At 36.7% G+C, this 17,881-nt stretch overlaps 1 protein-coding gene across 3 annotated transcripts in view; it reads right to left on the bottom strand.

Annotated features, from left to right (window-relative positions):
* The window catches only part of SENP6 (SUMO specific peptidase 6), an 82,614-nt gene that overhangs the window by 41,459 nt on the left and 23,274 nt on the right, over positions 1 to 17,881 (bottom strand). For 2 of the 3 annotated variants that reach the window (XM_086745067.1, XM_086745065.1), the window contains exons 3-5: positions 11,516 to 11,579; positions 10,722 to 10,864; positions 6,758 to 6,859 (exon numbers count right to left, since the gene is read on the bottom strand). In XM_086745067.1, coding sequence (XP_086601193.1) covers positions 6,758 to 6,859; positions 10,722 to 10,864; positions 11,516 to 11,579 — 309 coding nt within the window. Of the gene's footprint in view, positions 1 to 705; positions 727 to 6,757; positions 6,860 to 10,721; positions 10,865 to 11,515; positions 11,580 to 17,881 lie in introns of all 3 variants that reach the window. The other variant, XM_086745064.1, reaches the window with a different exon arrangement.

The following is a 17,881-nucleotide window of genomic DNA, read 5'->3' as shown; positions in this document are numbered from 1 at the left end:
CAAAGAACACCTACATAGACAGAATATTTACAAAAAACTCAATAAATTCATTACTATTAACAAAACATTTACACTAACATATAAATTTAAGCTATATAGAAAGAAAAACAAATGTGTAGTATTTCATATTGCTAAGAAAATATTAACAGAAGTTAAATACATGCAAAACAAGTGAAAAATGTGCTTTACAACATGCCTGGTTTTGCTACACATTTTCTGTTAATTGCTTTAACATATACACTTTGTGAACAGAATGTACATAGTAATGCAATAAAAACTTTTAATGCTATTCAAACCAAGCTGAGATGACAGAGTAAAAGCTGTTAAACACCCCACTAAGATACTCTTCAGAACCATTCCATTACATCAAGTTTGCTGCTCTATGAAAAGAATTAGCAGCGAGTTCTTAAATTCCAGGGCAAGTTAAAATTTATCTATTTTCACATCCAATATATAAATAGATAATAAACTTCTAGTGTAAATGCACTCGAAGTTCATATTAACATGGCATTCTTAAGGTCTTTTTTTTTGTAAAAGCGAGTAAGTGAACCACAAAAACAGAACAAAACCAACCACTTCCCACACACACATGAGCAGATAGGATTGACTGGAATGAATATTCTTTAACTAGCATTGATACAGCACTCATTCAGGTAATTTTCTTAATGCTCATTGCCATGCTCATTTCATCAACAGTAAACTTACCTTTCCTTTCGGTCCAGATTGCTTAAAATATGAAAAAAGAAAAAAAAACATAAGATGCAAAGCCCCACATGTGTTGCACATCACTAAATAAAAAAGTTACTAAATACAAACTATAATTGTTTCATTGTATCTTGCACTCACTGGACTAGTTTTCAAATACACATTATTATTTTCCACAGCATTTTTGTAACAGTAATTATAAACTCACGAAGAAATGTTACTTTACAGACAACAACAGTCAGTGGACTAAATACTACATTGTCTTGCCTCTTTTTCAATGTGTAAAATTTGATTAATTCTGAACTCAAGCTGGTCGTCTCACTTAATTCACTGCAATGTAGAACCTGACATGACAGAATCCTAATATATGAATTAAGATCAAGCCTCATTTCCAATCCCTGCTTGCCATGCTAAAGAAGATAAAAACAAATTTACATAACAATTTGTTTCCAACTATTAAAAAAAAAAAGCTTACATTCAGAAAAAAAAAAAATAAAATCACTACTTAAAATATTTAGAAGACCACAAGCAATCAGCTACTGGATAGAGAAAGAAAAACAGAAGCAACCAGCCTCCTTCTGAGGTTCTGGCTAAAAAGAATCTCAAAAAATACTTAAGAAGTGTCTCCTTTAACATCAATAAATGTAGCTGGTGCTCACAATTCAGGTCCTTTCAATAGCAAGACTGATATAAAAACAGATCTACCTAAGCGCAGCATGAAGACAACCTGAACACAGTATCTTTATTCCTCCTGCTTTTTCAAAACTTGCAATACGGAATGCTGTAAGCTTTTAATCCATGTCTCTATTCCTTACCAATATCAAAAGCCTAACAAACTTCTGTCATATATGCATTGCACTAACACCATTCTAAAAGAGACCAAACACAAACTGTTCCCTCCTTCAACCAAATTAACCAGAGTAATAATATTGCAGAGTAATATAAGCTCATTCTCCTTTCCTTTTGAAAACATAACAGTCACAAGGATAAAGCGAACTCGTCTAACTCTGTTACATAGAGGAACAGCAGGACTGAAAGTAAAGCAGGTAAGGAGGTAATCCTGATAATCCTACAGGGTGTAGTATGAAAACACATTCAATCTCCACAGTGCTCTGTGGAAAAGAGTAAAAGGAACTGAAACCTGAATGTGACCACTGCAGCTTAGACTGGGGTGGAAAGTAATCAGTCAGTGCTGCATGGAAGTGAGCAAAAAATGCTTCCAACTGGAGCTAGCCTTTACAAACAATAAACACTGTTTTCACGCGGGTCACATCTGAGTTTGTAAATTCAGTCAGATTCAAATCATGTCCATATGGAGCCATGTCCAGCTACGTTGGCACACTTAATACGTAACTTGGATTAACCGTTTACAGACGCTGTGAAAAGTCGCACTGTTAAGAACTGTAAATTTTAATGCTAAGAAAACTTAAAGGCAGGAAAAAAAATCCAGAATGCCCAATACCATACATTGTCATTACCTTAGACGCCTCACTTGCTTGTTCTAGGATCCCATATTAATATAAAACATTTTAAAGAACTCTCGGTTTTACATCTCAGAAAGATTAAGAAATGAGAATCCTAGACAGATCAAGGAATTGTGACAAGTAGTGTCCCTATGAATTGCTTCATGCAGTTTATGCATAAGATTAGTTAGACATGCTGTACATACATGCTATGCCAATGCCAAGTCTTAGAGAACAGTCAGTCAACAGCATAAGATACAATATGTGTCCACTAAATGAAGCAAAATAGTTTGAACTAACTACAACACTAGGCTAAGCTTTATCTGAAAATCCATTGTATCAGAAGTTAACAAGTTTTTATTTCATCCCCAGATTTCATTTGAAAAAACAAGAATGTTTATTAAAATATTATTTTGAAATGCATAATTTTGTTGTACTAGAAACTTACATGAGTGCAATAGATATTGAGCCAGAATTTAATTAACATGCATGTGCAAAACTGTTGGAGAAAGAGTTGAGCAATACAGTACACACCACAAGCTCCAAATTCAACTTGATAGCGATTACAACCGAGTTTTATAATTAGCTTGCCCCATGTGATGCTATCCCTACTCAAAGAACCCAGTAAAAATAACAGAATCTGTAATGTCAGTGCCAGAGATAGCTGCCCAGAACTATTTCAGTCATGTTTTGATTTTTTTTTGTTATCCTTTCAATAATCCACTACAGGTTTAAGAACAATATGTTAGGTTAGATCAAACTATTTTCCCCATATTGTTACTGATCACCATACCATAAAACAATTCTACAAATGCAAACAATGTAAAAGAACACAACTTTGTGTTGCCTGTAAATCAGTACGGGGGAAAAAAAAAAAAAAACAACAAAAAACAAACAACACCTTAAAACTCTGTTTCCATGCTACCAGCTTTCCTTTGTCTTGCTATATTCCCAGAATTTATTCTTGGTTTGCCACCCATATATACTGACAAGACACATATTTTCTGCATATACTCTGAGAAGACACATATTTTCTGAGGAGACACCATCAGAACTTACTTTAAAATTCAACTACTGTCTTGTGTCAGTAAAAACTAGCAAAAAAAAAAAATAGAAAAAAATTCCAAACAACTAAAATATACAACCAAAAAAATTACCCTCTTTATATGCGCTGGAATTTTGTGTTATGAACAGTTTTAAATAGTCCTATTTTAGTTATTTTTTTCCTACAACTATTGTCTTCTCATTCACAAATCTACATTTTCCGCATCAAGTAGCCTTGAGATCCTCCCCCGTTTTCAATTTTAATAAAAGTATGACAGAGTCCATGTTCTATTCATTTTCAATCCTCTAACTCAGAAACAGATTTAGAAGCTTTTAAAATGTAATCAGTTGAGTCAACTGGCAAAAGACATTGGAATTAAATATCCTTTGCACAGTTCCTCTGTAAAGCTCACCCCCAGTCAATCAGATCATACTGGTTCTGACATCCTCCAATAGCAAAACATTGCGTGGAACTGTTATGACTATTTCCTGCATTTGAAACTCCTAAAATATTCTTAGCTTAAGAGTTAATTGTCTGTTGTTAATATAAATGAACTACAATAACAATCCTAAAAGAAAACATGTTTAGAAACATTCAAGATGACTACTATCAAATTACTTCATGCAATATTCAGCTTGTCTATATTATGCATTAGTTTTCTTTCTGTGTGTCACACATCCGAAGTTGCTAGGTTTTGATTTTTCCCACATTAAATTGTAGGCTTATAAAGAAGTCCCCTAAGTGGGAAAGGCAAGCAGGCAAGTCTGACACCCTTGTTAAGATTAAGAATCTCTGGAGCAGACTCTTGTACACTGAAGAAGCCTACAGCTCTGAACTAGATAAGATGAATCCACATTGACTGGGTGTTTCAAAGAACCATCTCACAACAAAGCTTAAACAAGTACACTAATATTATTAAGGTCAACATTCAGAGATCCAAGAAAGAGCAGTCATGCATGATTTTGCTTACTTAAATCACTTTAATTAGCACTGCAGATCAAATTTTCATCCCTTAGAAATACAAAAAAAAAAAAAAAAAAAAAAAAAGAAGTGAAAGGAAAGGGCATGAACGCTTAGAGATGCCCACGCTTTCCTCAGTGGAACACAGAACAAAAATATTCTAAAAAGGACTACATGTAAGAAGAAAAAAGCACAGCTTGTTCAGCCTAAACTACACTGATAACAAAAACCTCATCTTTCAGTTTCATTTGTGGAAAAAGCTCTGCCAGTCCTCCTTAGAAATGATGGAAAGAACGTAAAGAAAAGAGAGATTCCTACTACTGCATCCGCTATTACTAAGGGGAAGGAAATGTCCATGCTATTTTTCATTTACAGATGATGCTACAGTTTGAAATGGAAGGAAGCAACAATGGTGTAGGTCCTCAGGGACAGCATTGCAAAATGCATTTTTCAGTCTGTTTCTTCAAATGCCAGATTACCCTAATATGTTTCATTCACATTAGTAGACAAGCTTTGTTCTTCTGAATATCACAAATGAAAGTGAGGGAAGTGGGATAAAAAGAGGATGATGCCTACATATGATCCCACCACCCCAAAAAATCTACACTAAAAAACAGAGAGGAAAAAAAGGAACAGAAGGAGGCTACAAAATGCTGATAGGATGAAGCACTCATATGGGCTGGTGGAAATCCATGAAGTTCATAGACAAAAAGAGCTCAAAATGGACAAATTTTGAAAGAAACTTCCTATTCTGGTTTTGTTTAGTGAGGGAGGGCCTAAGGTGGTAGCTTCTGTAGGAAACTGCTAGAAGTTGCTCCCCTTTGTTCAGTAGACTCAGCCTAGGGCTGACCCACTGCTGGCCAAGGCCGAGCCAATTGGTAGCAGAATGTTCTGTGATAACGCCTCTGCGATAACGTATTTAAGAAGGGGAAAACAGGAAAAAAAAAAAAAGGAGAGAAGATGTGAAGCAGCTGAGCGGGGGCAGAGAGGGGGAGGTGCGGGCCTTGTGGGCCTTGCAGGCCTCACCCTCTGGCCTCTCACCAGGCAGCCGACTGGGCCCGACTCGGCCCGGCCTGGCTGCAAGAAGTGGAGAGGAGATGAGATGTGAATGAAATGTAAAAAGATACTGAGAGGCGTCTGCCAGCCTGTTGTGAAGAACTTTTCTTGTGAGAGAAACAGACGCCAAGGTCAGTGAAGAAGGAGGGGGAGGAGTAATGCGGCTCCTGGCCAAGATTCCCCTGCAGCCTGTGGTGCTCCCATGGTGGAGCAGGTTGTCCCGCTGCAGCCCATGGAGGTCCATGGAGGAGCAGAGATCCACCTGCAGCCCGTGGAGGACGCCATGCCGGGGCACGTGGATGCCTGAAGGATGCTGTGGCCTGTGGAGGGCCCGCTGGGGCAGCCATTCTGGAGAGACTGCACCCCGTGGAAGAGATGACCCACGCTGGAGCAGTTTCACAAAGGACTGTAGCGTATGGGTGGGACCCCATGAAGGAGCAGGGGAGGAATCTGAGGAGTTCTTCCCCTAAGGAGGAAGAGGCAGCATAAAGTGATGTGTGATGAACTGACGGTAATCCCCATTCCCTCTTCCCCACTGTGCCACTCGGTTCAGGGGTGAGGGTGGGGGGAGCTAGTAGAGAAAATGTTAAGCCCGGGAAGAGAGAGGGGTGGAGGGAGGTTATCTTGTTCCCTGTCTCATTCTCCTGCTAGTTTTAGTAATAAATGAATAGTTTTCCCCAAGCTGAGTCTGTTTTGCCCGTGACGGTAACTTTAAGGATTTCTCCCCGTCCTTATCTCAAACCTCGAGCTGTTTTTTTTTATATTATCTCCCCCTGTTCTCTTGGAGGGTGGGGGGAGTGAGAGAGAGACTGCATGGTCTGGTCCCAATCGGGGCTGAACTACGACACTTCCTTAAAGTAATGATTAGCTCATAGGTTTGTGACACATATTAAGCGTGAAAAGCCTGTAAAAAAAATTAAAACACAACCCTGCAATTTATAAAAGTCTAACGTAGTTTTAAGTTCCCAAAACAATTAAGTTTAATTCAGCACAGCTGAGTAAAATACCCCAGTTTGCAGTTGTCCATTCTAACAACTATTTATATAAATGCAAAATCTTGCTTCTGTGAGATATCCCAGTTTATATATTTTATGCTGTATTTACAGAATACATACGATCAACACATTTATAGCTTAACCATTAGACGGATCTTATATAAGCTGGAGTATCTGTGAATTAGTATTTGATGATCATGTTGTCAGTTATGTAAATTTTTATTGCATACTGTATTTGTCCATTTCGAAGTATTTTCTAAATATATTTATACTAGGAGGTGCTCTCCTACTGAATATATGCCATAGTGTGCCTTAAAAAGCAGTAAATTCTAAGACTATATAACAAGAAGTCCTAAATGGTAAGTTTCACTAAACTTCAGTATTAAGATCAAAGCTTATGATCAAGAATGCACCACGTAATTACTTGTATTTCCTAAAAACACTTCATAGCATAAGGAAAACCATTACATACAAAACCAGGAAGCACTTTTTACAGTGGGAACATCTGGAGAAACAGATGTACTTAGTCTTACCTTTGGGCTGCTGTTTTTACTACCGCTGTCGGTGCATGCGCATGGTGAAAACGTCTACCATGTACCACAGTTACGGGACAAGACATATTCTGAGCATTTTCACTGCAAATATATAGAAAAAATGTTTAAGAAGAGATTGGTGTATTTGTACATGGTCTTAGCTAAAATTGGTGGTGTCAATAACAGCCATAAAAAAACCAAAAATCGACAAAGTATTTCTGAATCAATGATAGAACTTCTTAGGATCCTCTGACAAGCATAAAAACATTCAGCCCAAGAATTAAATTGACAAATAAGAATATAAACAATTTTTTTTTTTTCCCTGGAAGAAAAGGTAAAGATTTTTTAAAATTTTATCACCATTCAAAACACTGTGAACCAGCTCGGTTCCATCACTGCAAAAAGACACTGTCTTTTAAAATTAATTATAACCAACCGATCATCAATTTTATACATATATCTATGCATTTTATTAAGGCATAATATTAACTTCTTTACTATGGCTTAAAGGGCTTAACACGTGAACAGACTGAATTGCACATTTGGGAATTTCCCTCATTACTCAGAAAATAAACACAACAAATCTATGGATGTAAGGTGTCTGGTAACTGAAACAACACAAAACATTTCAAAAAGAAAAGAGAACGATTCTCAGGTGCTCAAACATCTCAGCAGGCCTCTGCACAAAGACAGAATATTCACCAGTGTCTCTTAGCATTTCTTTGGTTTATTTGTTGCCTTTTGAAACTTTAATCTCATTACTATGTAAAATAGTAATTCTAGAGAGATGATTACTTACCATTATCCACTCCAGTAAAAGCTCATATAAAGACACCATGGATCAATAACATACTACTCCTTCAAAAAACATTAGAGTCTACCAATGATCCTGCACACTTCTGTGACAGGAGACAATACTACATTTGACATATTCAGAATACATGCAACTGTTAGCAGAGAGCATGCTGATAATGCAAACTGTTTAAAACTACGTAAATACAACACAACGTTTTGCTTGTAAAATTGCTTTGAAATTGTAACTGCACTAAAAGTGATGTGAAAAAGCATTCCAATTGATTCTAAATATTTCACAGAAACATTGTTCAGCAGAAGCTTTGCTCCTGACATTTGTCCTGTATGAACAATGAAAAAACTGAAGTACCAAAATTCTCCAAAAAGCTGACAACCAATTCCTAATGCTTCCTTTACATTCTCCCAAAAGGTGAAAGTGAGGAAACTTCCAGCTGGTTTTTTAAATTTCTTCCCAGTTCCCAAAATCCTTTTAGGAGCCTTATATTGAGCATCATAAGTCAATACTGGAAGCTTTCAGAGCATTTCTGACTGATCACAAGATGATTGTTATGGTCTGAGTGATCACGATATAACCATGAACATAACAGATCAAGACTTATCAAAACCAGCCAAATGGTAAAACACTCTTTTCTAGAACATGAGGTTTAGAAACATCATAAATATTCTGAGTTAACAATTCAGCTTCCTCAAAACTAACTTAACAGTGTCCCATTCCATCACCAACCTCTTGAAAGTAAACACACTCAACCCACATGCCAAAGCTATGCAACTGCAGCTGGTCAGTTATCATCCAGACTGATTTATAGCCAACCTTCTGTTTAATGTTGTCGCCTGAGAAATAAAAAGCTGACAGCTATTTGCCCTAAATACTTTAGGGTGGCTCAAATCCTCTCTGGCTTCCAGTTTAGTATCTTTGAAAGAGATACTAGAAAAGAAAACACAAGCAGAGTACAGGAATGCCTTCTCAAATGCTTAAGGGGTTTACACAAACAAGCAAGTTTATAAACACACCTATCTCATGTTTTATCATTTTATTTGTTGAATCTGAGCTTTGCCAAACTAGCATGACCGGGAAAATCTGTGTCTTGTGCCTCTGCAGCACAAAAAAAAATGTTAAGCAGTGCTTCTGCTTTCTGCCTCACACTCAAGTAATGAGAAACTCCAGTAGGTGCTGGAATAGAGTATTGCAGTCTGCCGGGTGATCAGATTTGAGTCAGAGCAGACTGTTCTAGATGACACACTTAAATGGTTCATATGGTGTCAGAAATGCTTCCAAGTAGGACAGCTGTAAAATGCAATCTGCTCTATAATCCTGTTCTTTGAATAGAACATACCAAGCATAGACAGAATCAACAGAAAAATTTAATCATAAATTTCTAGCAAGTTGCAAAAGGGGAACATCTGTACTGAAATCTGACTTTGCAAGTTTCAGCACAGTTTCAAGAAAACTAACATACAACACTAAAACTAGTGTGATGGAAAGGTCAGAAAGTTCCTTGAAAAAACAAATGTTCTAGAAGTCTCAAAGATCTTAAAATATATTAAATATAATATAATACATTTTTCCTTGACATCATCTCAGAAACCACAGAATTATTCAAACTCTAGGCTCTGATGAAAACAAGGTTACACTACCACATTCTGTCAATTGATTCTAGGAACTTCTTAACAGCACAGATTCAAAAGGCAAAGCACAGAAGAATCTTGCACTGGGCAAACAGATGGATCTAGAAGTAATGGAAGCATGACATTTCAGAAACACAGGACACAACTACAGACTACATTAATTCCACTGCTCATCAAATAACTTTTTAAAAAAATATTACCCCCCCCTCAAAAAAAAAAAAAAATCTAAGAGGGACTTAATAATGTGATAAAGTTTCAGATAAGTTACCAAAAACTAGCAAAGATAAAAGCAACTTAAAGTAAGACCACATGATTTAAAAAAAACTCAAACAACAAAACTATTAAGGTTAAGTTAGAGTTTGATACTGGATTTGCTTACCAGGTAAGAGAAGGTAAATTTTTGGTTGTTTTAAATTTTTGTACATGCAAGAGTATATGTACAGAGAAAAATTCTTCTCACTGTCCTTGCATATACCTTCTTCCTATCACTCATTCCCTGAATTTTAGGGAATATTCTACTACAATAGTACTACTTTGAGTCAAGCCTCACCAATCTGAAGAGTTTTTAGTCTCTATTCTGCAGACAAGGTGAAAAAAATACTTCAACTTTGCAATAAAAATCACCACGAATAGCTCAAGAAGTTCAATGTCTGATCTTGCACTTAATCTAGCAGCTCAACTACATGGTCAACCTTCAGAATTTTCACTAGCTGAAGAATCCAAATATTGAAAAGACAATTACTAAGCACCTTCCATGCTGCATGTCAAAGTGAACAAACAACCAATCTTCACTACAGACAGGTGCCGGGTCACAAACTTAAAGTGATTTGGGGATTTTGTTGTGATATATGTGTTATGAAAGATACAACACTATCTAATTAAGGTTTTAAATCAAGATAATCACTTCTAGCATAATCACATTTCCAAGCAGACTTAGCGACCAAAATAAAGAGAACAGTCTGTTACAAGCTAGGGACAGCAGTAACAAGCAAGTAAAGCACTGAATGCTTAAACGTTGTTCCTGTCAGCTCTAAATGCAAGTGACAATCTCAAGCTATCATGTAGGAGTACAGATATTTGCTGAATCCTTTAAAAGAATAGTCCTTGACTCCTAAATAAAATGGTATCTTGCAATAAGGAAAACTGAAAATGCATCCTGAGTTAACCTTTGCAATTCACAATCATGGAAAGAACAAATTCCTGATGGGGATGTTAGAAATATTATTCTACCTGCTAGCACTGTATAAAGGAAACAATAGCATAGGCAGACAATATTGGTAAGGCACTGACAAGTATGTCAGTGAATGCTCTAATTGTTTTAATAATCTTCTGGTACTATACTAATGTGCTATTTAACATTTTGGAAGAGGAAAGACATAGTTTCCTATCTTTGCAAAGAAGCAGAGAACAGCATAGCTCTTAAAACATATCGCAGATAATGCAAATGTACTACAAGTTCTGTTCATTTAGCATCGATTTCTATCAACGGTAAGTAGGTAAGCAAACATAAAACTAAATGTAGTACCTCAGTTTCTTGCTATTTCCCATCATGTTGAGGCCAATTGAGTTCCCTTTAAAAAGTCTCAAGCTTCCAGCTTTGCCTCGCCTTGCGTACGTTTTTATGGAATCACCACTGGTACCAACAGCTCCAGGCCGACAACGAAGTGACTGTAAGAACAGAATTCACATATGTTAAAATACTAGCAAAAAAGTTAAAAGGAAAAAGTGAATTACAAAACATTTATATAAATATTACTTTGGCTTCATTTTCAGACTTCTTTTGTACCAAATTTCATGTAAAACATATCCCGCCTACATCCTTACTCACTAGGACTCCTTACTAAACAGAATATGAATATTTTCAAAGTATCAAAGTCACTTGCAGTAGGAAGCTATTTCAGTACACATTAAAAAAAAAACCCAAAAAACAACACAAAAAGCATGGTTTTTGCCTATGTGTCTTCTCCTTGTATGTATATACACACACACGCATAGAAAATTGGGAATGTGACAGTAGGCAATCATGGTGTATAATTATTAATATTTTTAATTTAAAAATATAATCCTATTAATGGTAATTGTCTAAATCTAAAACTAGTTATTTATGCTTACACTTTCAGAATACTATGCAAATCAACAAGATCTACAGGAGTAAGAGGAACAAAAATATTAAGTGTAGGCAGATAACAGCTGAAGCACAGGTTGCACAACCAACATATACACTTTCCTTTTGTAAAGTGTCTGAGATGACCATGCAACATTAAGAACCTAGTAAGCTTTAAAGATACATATTTAGCACGAGAGAAACAGAGTACTTGCCTTTCTTTCTTCATTGGGACTAAAAGGCCCATCACTGTCATCTATGCTGAGCAAATTTGCCTCACTAGATGGATGTGGGAGAGAGAAGAAGATACAGTGTAATGCAACAGAGCATCAGCATTTAAACACACAAGGGGCTTTTTTAGCTCTTCCTCTTTAAATTTAAATGCATCATATACAGATTGTATATACACGCCCAAAACAACAGGAACATAAAGTGAGTTACCTAGTGATCCAGATGTATTACATGAATTGGAACTTAAAAGTGTACATCAAATTATTTCACAAAAAGCAAAATTAAAAGGATGTTACTAAGTCAAAATAGAGAATACCAATATTATTATGGCAATGTTACCAATATCATGAAAGATTCTATACAACCCTATGCAAAAATGGAGTCAAATACTAAACTAACCCATAAAACATAGCATTAGTTTGGTCAAGCGTATCAATGTTCATGTACGTGGTTTAAAACTGCAAACTTCACAGTGCTTTAGGACAAGAACTTATGTGTAACTAAATTTTATCCCATAGCAATTACTAACAAACTATGTCTTCCTAAAAATATCATATTCAGTTCGGCTGAACTGCTTATTAAAATGTGTTTCTTTAGTACTTCTATGTCTGTAATCTTCCACTATTATAACGGGGAAGAAGATACAAAAAAAGAAACCCACTCCATGATACTGTAAAAACGTACTCTTTTCATTAACAGGCAATTATCCTCAAATAATCTTAAGTATTTAAGTTAAAACCCCAATCCTACGTTTTACACTGACAGCAGCTAGATTAGGCTAACACATTCTTGCTTCCTGGAGAAGCAAACTGCAGATAATCCCTTCTCATCAATCCTGATACGGTTACTCCTCTCTTGGCTGCAACAAAATAATGCAACTTTTTGCCAACTTGTAATTGCATGGTTTGTGGGTTTTCAATTAAGATCATTCAGGCACAATACTTAAGAATACAAGTAGGTATTCCACAAGTTCCAAGAATAATAAGATATTATCAATGTTATTATTAATAATAATAATTCCAAGAGTAAGCTAGAAAAGAGAAATAATGATGAAAGTGAAGGTGGAAACATTTCTTAGTTGCAGGTATGACATGTTGACTGCAATATACATACTGACTTTAGCTCTCTCTATATATTAACCACTATATATGTATTCTTTTTTATATAAAGTAACTCTCCCTGTCAATTTCCTAAGAACTTCAATGCACAAGATCTCCCTTCATGTTACAATTTATTCCTCCACCTTATACAACACAGATATCCTTACATCAAATAAAATAAAAAGTTCTTGACTCATAGGGTAAGAACTGCAGACTCTGAAACTTCAGGAGATAAGATTGTGCACACCATTAGTTTTGATATGGAAAGACATATCAAAATGTCAACATTTAGCCACTGCCACTGTTGTATTTTCCTTTCCTTATAGACCACAACAACTCTAGGAGCGTAATGATAAAACAAAGAGTGTAGGAAACCATCACTAATTTCCAGTAAGTGTCACAAAGACAAAGGAGTATAGTTGTACTTCTGTACACACTATCCATGGATATTTACAGTATTTTAAAATTTAACTTTTTTTTTTAAACCTTCTTTCAGGATAGATTAATCTTTCAAGGGAGGTTCACTGGAGCTCTCTCAACCCTTTATCAAGACAATGAGTTTAATAACTTCAGAAATTTTCCAGATCTTTACAAATAAATAAAACACTGCAGCATAGACATGAATAGCAATCCCTGGTCTCTGCAGCTCTGGTATTCACCTACTGTGTTGACCTAGCTAGATAATTTCACCTTTAGATATGTTCTCCTTCTCCAGCTTGTAAAAAAAATAATAATAATAATAAAAAAAAAAAAATCACAAAATGCCCTTGTTACAGTGGTTATACTTTTAGGGCTTCAAGATGCCACTATACTGCAACCATTTTAACAAAGAGTATTTGGGTGGGTAACAAAAAAGGTAATAGACTGCAAATGAACAAAACACTGAAAAAAAATCCTTAAATCAAACTTAACAAGAATAACTCGTACAATGCAACTAAGATGACATGACTAGAAAAGTATCTGAGAATTGGATGTTTTTAAAGAACCAATATTTTTAGACTTTAAGGAATGCAAAGTATATGCATCAGTAGCAGAAAGGCTGTTTTTTCAGAGAGCAGAATACATAGCAACTGAGTAACATCTATTTGCTCATGTATCACATGCTCACAGTTGCCTGCTGAAAAGATGCAATTTATACAGACAGGAAAAAAAAACATTATACCACACTCCCACATACTGAAATGAAACCTCAGTGGTCTGGCTGGGAGACACTTTGTCACTTTTAACCAGGGAACCAGAGAGACAGAGTTTCAAATTAGAACAATAATTTCCAACTTTTCAATACTTTGATTAAAATTTTATAACAAATGAAAGTCAAGTCTTTACTAAAATTAAGAAAAAAATAGAAGTAATTTAGGTAAACAGAATTCTTTCTAAAGTTGACTACATAATTACACATTCAAATTTAGGCACTGAACAAGAAAAAAAAATACTCTCTTTACTAATCACTTACCATTTGTTTAATGTTTTAAAATATTATGCACTGTGCAATAGCTAATTAAATAACTCTGTTTAATAGACCATGTTTTTACTACCCTATACAAGCAACCCAAACTTGAAACCTCTGTTGATCATGAGGTTACACTCCAATGAGCTACAAGCATATTTCTATCAACTACCAATTTATCCAGTCAAGTTTCAAACTCAACTGGAATTTCTTTCTGAAAACTCAGAATTTTTTAAAATGCAAAAACCGGAGGCAGACATATTTCCCCTCACAATGCACTGTGTACATTCTTTACTTTAAATTACATGGTGGTAGGCTGTACATTAAAAAAAAGCCCTGATAGAAGATGCACTAGAAAAGCAGCAGTATTATTCAACTCATGCACACTGCCATCCCGTTAAAAACAACCTTTACAACTGCTAAAAATTAAAAACTGAGGCTCTGAACAAAAACTTCATATCAATTTAAAGGCTACACTGCCTTACTAATAGGGTCACAAAAGAAATATAAAACATCTCTATAAATATGGGGGGGAGTGGGGAAGGAATAAATAGAGAAAAGAAGTACTGGAAAAAAGTTAAATAGAAATATATATTAAAAAAGAAGTATCATTGCTTTTCTAGTCGGGAATACAAGGAAACAAGCAGTTTATCCTCCTAAATAAAAGGAAAAAAAACCCAAACCTTTTTGAAAGAAAATGTTAGTTATGAAAGGATACCACAGTGCAAAAAAAATAAATTAGACCCATTTATTTGTATTCAGTTTTTCAATAAGGCTATTACTGAACAAATCTCAGTGGAATGACAAGTCTGGACTACTGAAAAAACAGTATGACAGCCAAGAGAAAACAAGACTCATTAGTTTACAAAAATAATTGTGGGGCATATGGAGACATATTTCAACATCTACCTAGATAATTAAAAGGAAGCAAATACAAAATATTCAAGACTCTTCAAGAACAATCACCTGTAAAACTAGAAAGAATCTTACAACATGTTAATTTCAGAAATCAATTTACTTAATATACTACTTCATAGAATCACAGAATGGTCTGGATTAGACGGAACCGTAAAGATCATCTAGTTCCAACCCCTCCTGCAAGGGTTGGTTTTTTTTTTCCTGCTAATGGCTGAGGCAAAAGAGTCACTGAGTACTGTAGCCTTCTCTGTATCCCAGGTAAGCAGGTCAGGGCAGGGAAATCTTCCACTAGGCCAGGTCACTCAAAGCCCCATCCAACCTGGCCTTGAACACTTCCAGAGATGGGGCATCCACAGCTTCTCCAGGCAACCTGTTTCAGTGTCTTCACCACCCTCTTACTGAAGAACTCCTTCCTTATATCTGAGCCAAACCTGTCCTCTTCCAGTTTAAAGCCAGCAGTCCTATCACCACATGCCCTTGTCAATAGTCCCTAGTACTCAAAGGCTGCTGCGAGGTTTCCCTGGAGCCTTCTCTGTCAGGCTGAGCCTAAACTCTCTCAGCCTCACAGGAGAGGTGCTTGTCTTCCGATCATCTTTGTGGCCCTCCTCTGGACTTACTCAAACAGGTCCACATCCTTCTTACGTTGGAGGCCCCAGAACTAGACATAGTACTCCAGGTGGGGTCTCACCAGAGCAGAAGCACCTCCCTCCACCTTCTGGCCATGCTGCTCTGGATGCAGCCCAGGATGTGGTTGGCTTTCTGGGCTGCAAGTGCACATCAACAGCTCACGTCCAGCTTTTCATCCAACATCACCCTCAAGTCTTTCTCCTCAGGGCTGCTCTCAATCCATTCTCTCTCTGGCCTTTATTTGTGCTTGGGATTGCCCTGACCCACATGCAGGAACTTGGCCTTGTTGAATTTCATGAGGTTCGCATGGACCGACCTCTCCAGCCTGTCAAGGTCCCTCTGGATGGCATCCCTTCCTTTCAGCATGTCAACTGTACCACACAGCTTGGTGTCGTCGTCAAACCTGCTCAGGGTGCACTCTATCCCACTGTCCACATCACTGACAAAGATGTTAAACAGGGCCGGCCCCAACACCGACCCCTGAGGAATGCCATTCTCTGAGTTCGGCCATCCAACCAACTCCTTATCCACTGAGTGGTCCATCCATCAAATTCATGCCTCTCCAATTTACAGACAAGGATGCCAAGGAGGACAGTGTCAAACGCTTCACACAAGTCCTGGTATATCGTAGAATGGTTTGGGTTGGAAGGGACCTTTAAAGCTCATCTAGTCCATCCCCCCTGCAAGGGAGGGGGTTTTGCTGCCAAAGACTGAGGCAAAAAAGTCACTGAGTACCTCAGCGCTCTCCATATCCCAGGTAACCAGGTTTCCTGTTTCCTTCCAGAGAGGGTCCACATTTTCTCTAGTCTTCCTTTTATCACCTATAAAAGCTTTTCTTGTTGGTCTTGACGTCCCTGGCAAGACTTAATTCTATCAGGGCTTCAGCCTTCCTTGATGAGAAAATGTCTGTGTATTCCTCCCAGGCTACCTGTCCTTGCTTCCACCCTCTTCCAGCTTGGCCATGTTTGTGTAACTCTGCCATCCTTTCATGTCTTCTGCTACATAAGATACATATAATTTCCATCATTTATTCTGTGATGGTCTACACAGGTTTCAGTGTATTCAACTGACCAACTGGTCTTTTTTTCTATTGTTCTACACAGAGGTTTCTCTTCTGTCCAAGTACAAAGCAAGTGAAGTCCCAAGTCAATTGCTATCATCTTGATTGCTACCTTAAGTAGATCAAATCTTGCAAATGATCAAAAATGTTACATTTACCCTTCAAGCAGACTGAACAGTATCTGCAGGCATCTACTTTCGGATAAGATACTTGTAAACTACCATTTTGAATTTCAGTAACTCTGGTTCCATGCTGAGTATCAACTCCAGCAGCATTTAAAAAGGTATATATTGTGTTGGGTGATCATTTATTTTTACCAAATCTTCCTCAGTATACAAAAGTTCTTTACTCTTTTTTGTGTTCATTACTCGCCACCTTGCCATCACGACACAGCCCATCTACCTCCCCAAGTAAGTTAAATGACACACTTCTAAAATAATCTACCTAGTCTAAAAATTGCTTCGGTAAGAGGTCATTAGCCATGTATTTTGTGTCCATCTCACTGAGGAAAGATAATCCAAGTGGACATCCATTACTGACCAACAGCATTAGCACAGATCTCATGGAGTAATACAAGAACACAGCCAATCACTTAAGTACTGGAATGTTATTCTTGGGCCAGTTCAAAACAAACTCATTGTGTGCCTGCCATTAAGAGGGCAAAAAGCTGTGATAAAGTCAGACCCTAAAATGCTAGTGCCTCAACAACAAGCATGAGATGTATCCAGATGCTTGCTTCAGATATACAGCTTCCTCCACAAAGAAACGCAGTAAGTTACAAGCACTACTAGTAAATATCAGCATACCTTAGCAAGTAAGAAATATTTCTTTTTAAATAGAATACATACTTATTGCATTATATACTCAAAATACTGGGGAGACACAAAGCTTTATGCTGGAACAAATCTATGAACTAAAGCTCCTAATATTTGAAATACTCTGCTAAGGGTAAAGACAATTTAGTAAGAAAGGACAATTTGCTGTCAAATCATTTGTTTTCTCCAGATTCCCTTCTGGTAGTATTTTGGAATATAAAGTAAAAATGTATCAGGAACACAAAACACACAAATTATTTCAAAATGCTCAAAGCTTACAATGCTATTAAGACAAAAAAAAAAAGCCAAGTGTTACCAAAAGTAAACATATGGGAGCTTAAAGCAAATAGCTGTTGGGAGCGAGTTAGAAGTTGCCTGAAATG

This window comes from Chlamydotis macqueenii, chromosome 3, assembly GCF_036417535.1.
Source record: "Chlamydotis macqueenii isolate bChlMac1 chromosome 3, bChlMac1.mat, whole genome shotgun sequence".
In the NCBI taxonomy this organism is placed as follows: domain Eukaryota; kingdom Metazoa; phylum Chordata; class Aves; order Otidiformes; family Otididae; genus Chlamydotis; species Chlamydotis macqueenii.
The sequence above is the reverse complement of the archived record's forward strand: the minus strand, read 5'-3'. Positions and strand labels throughout refer to the sequence as shown.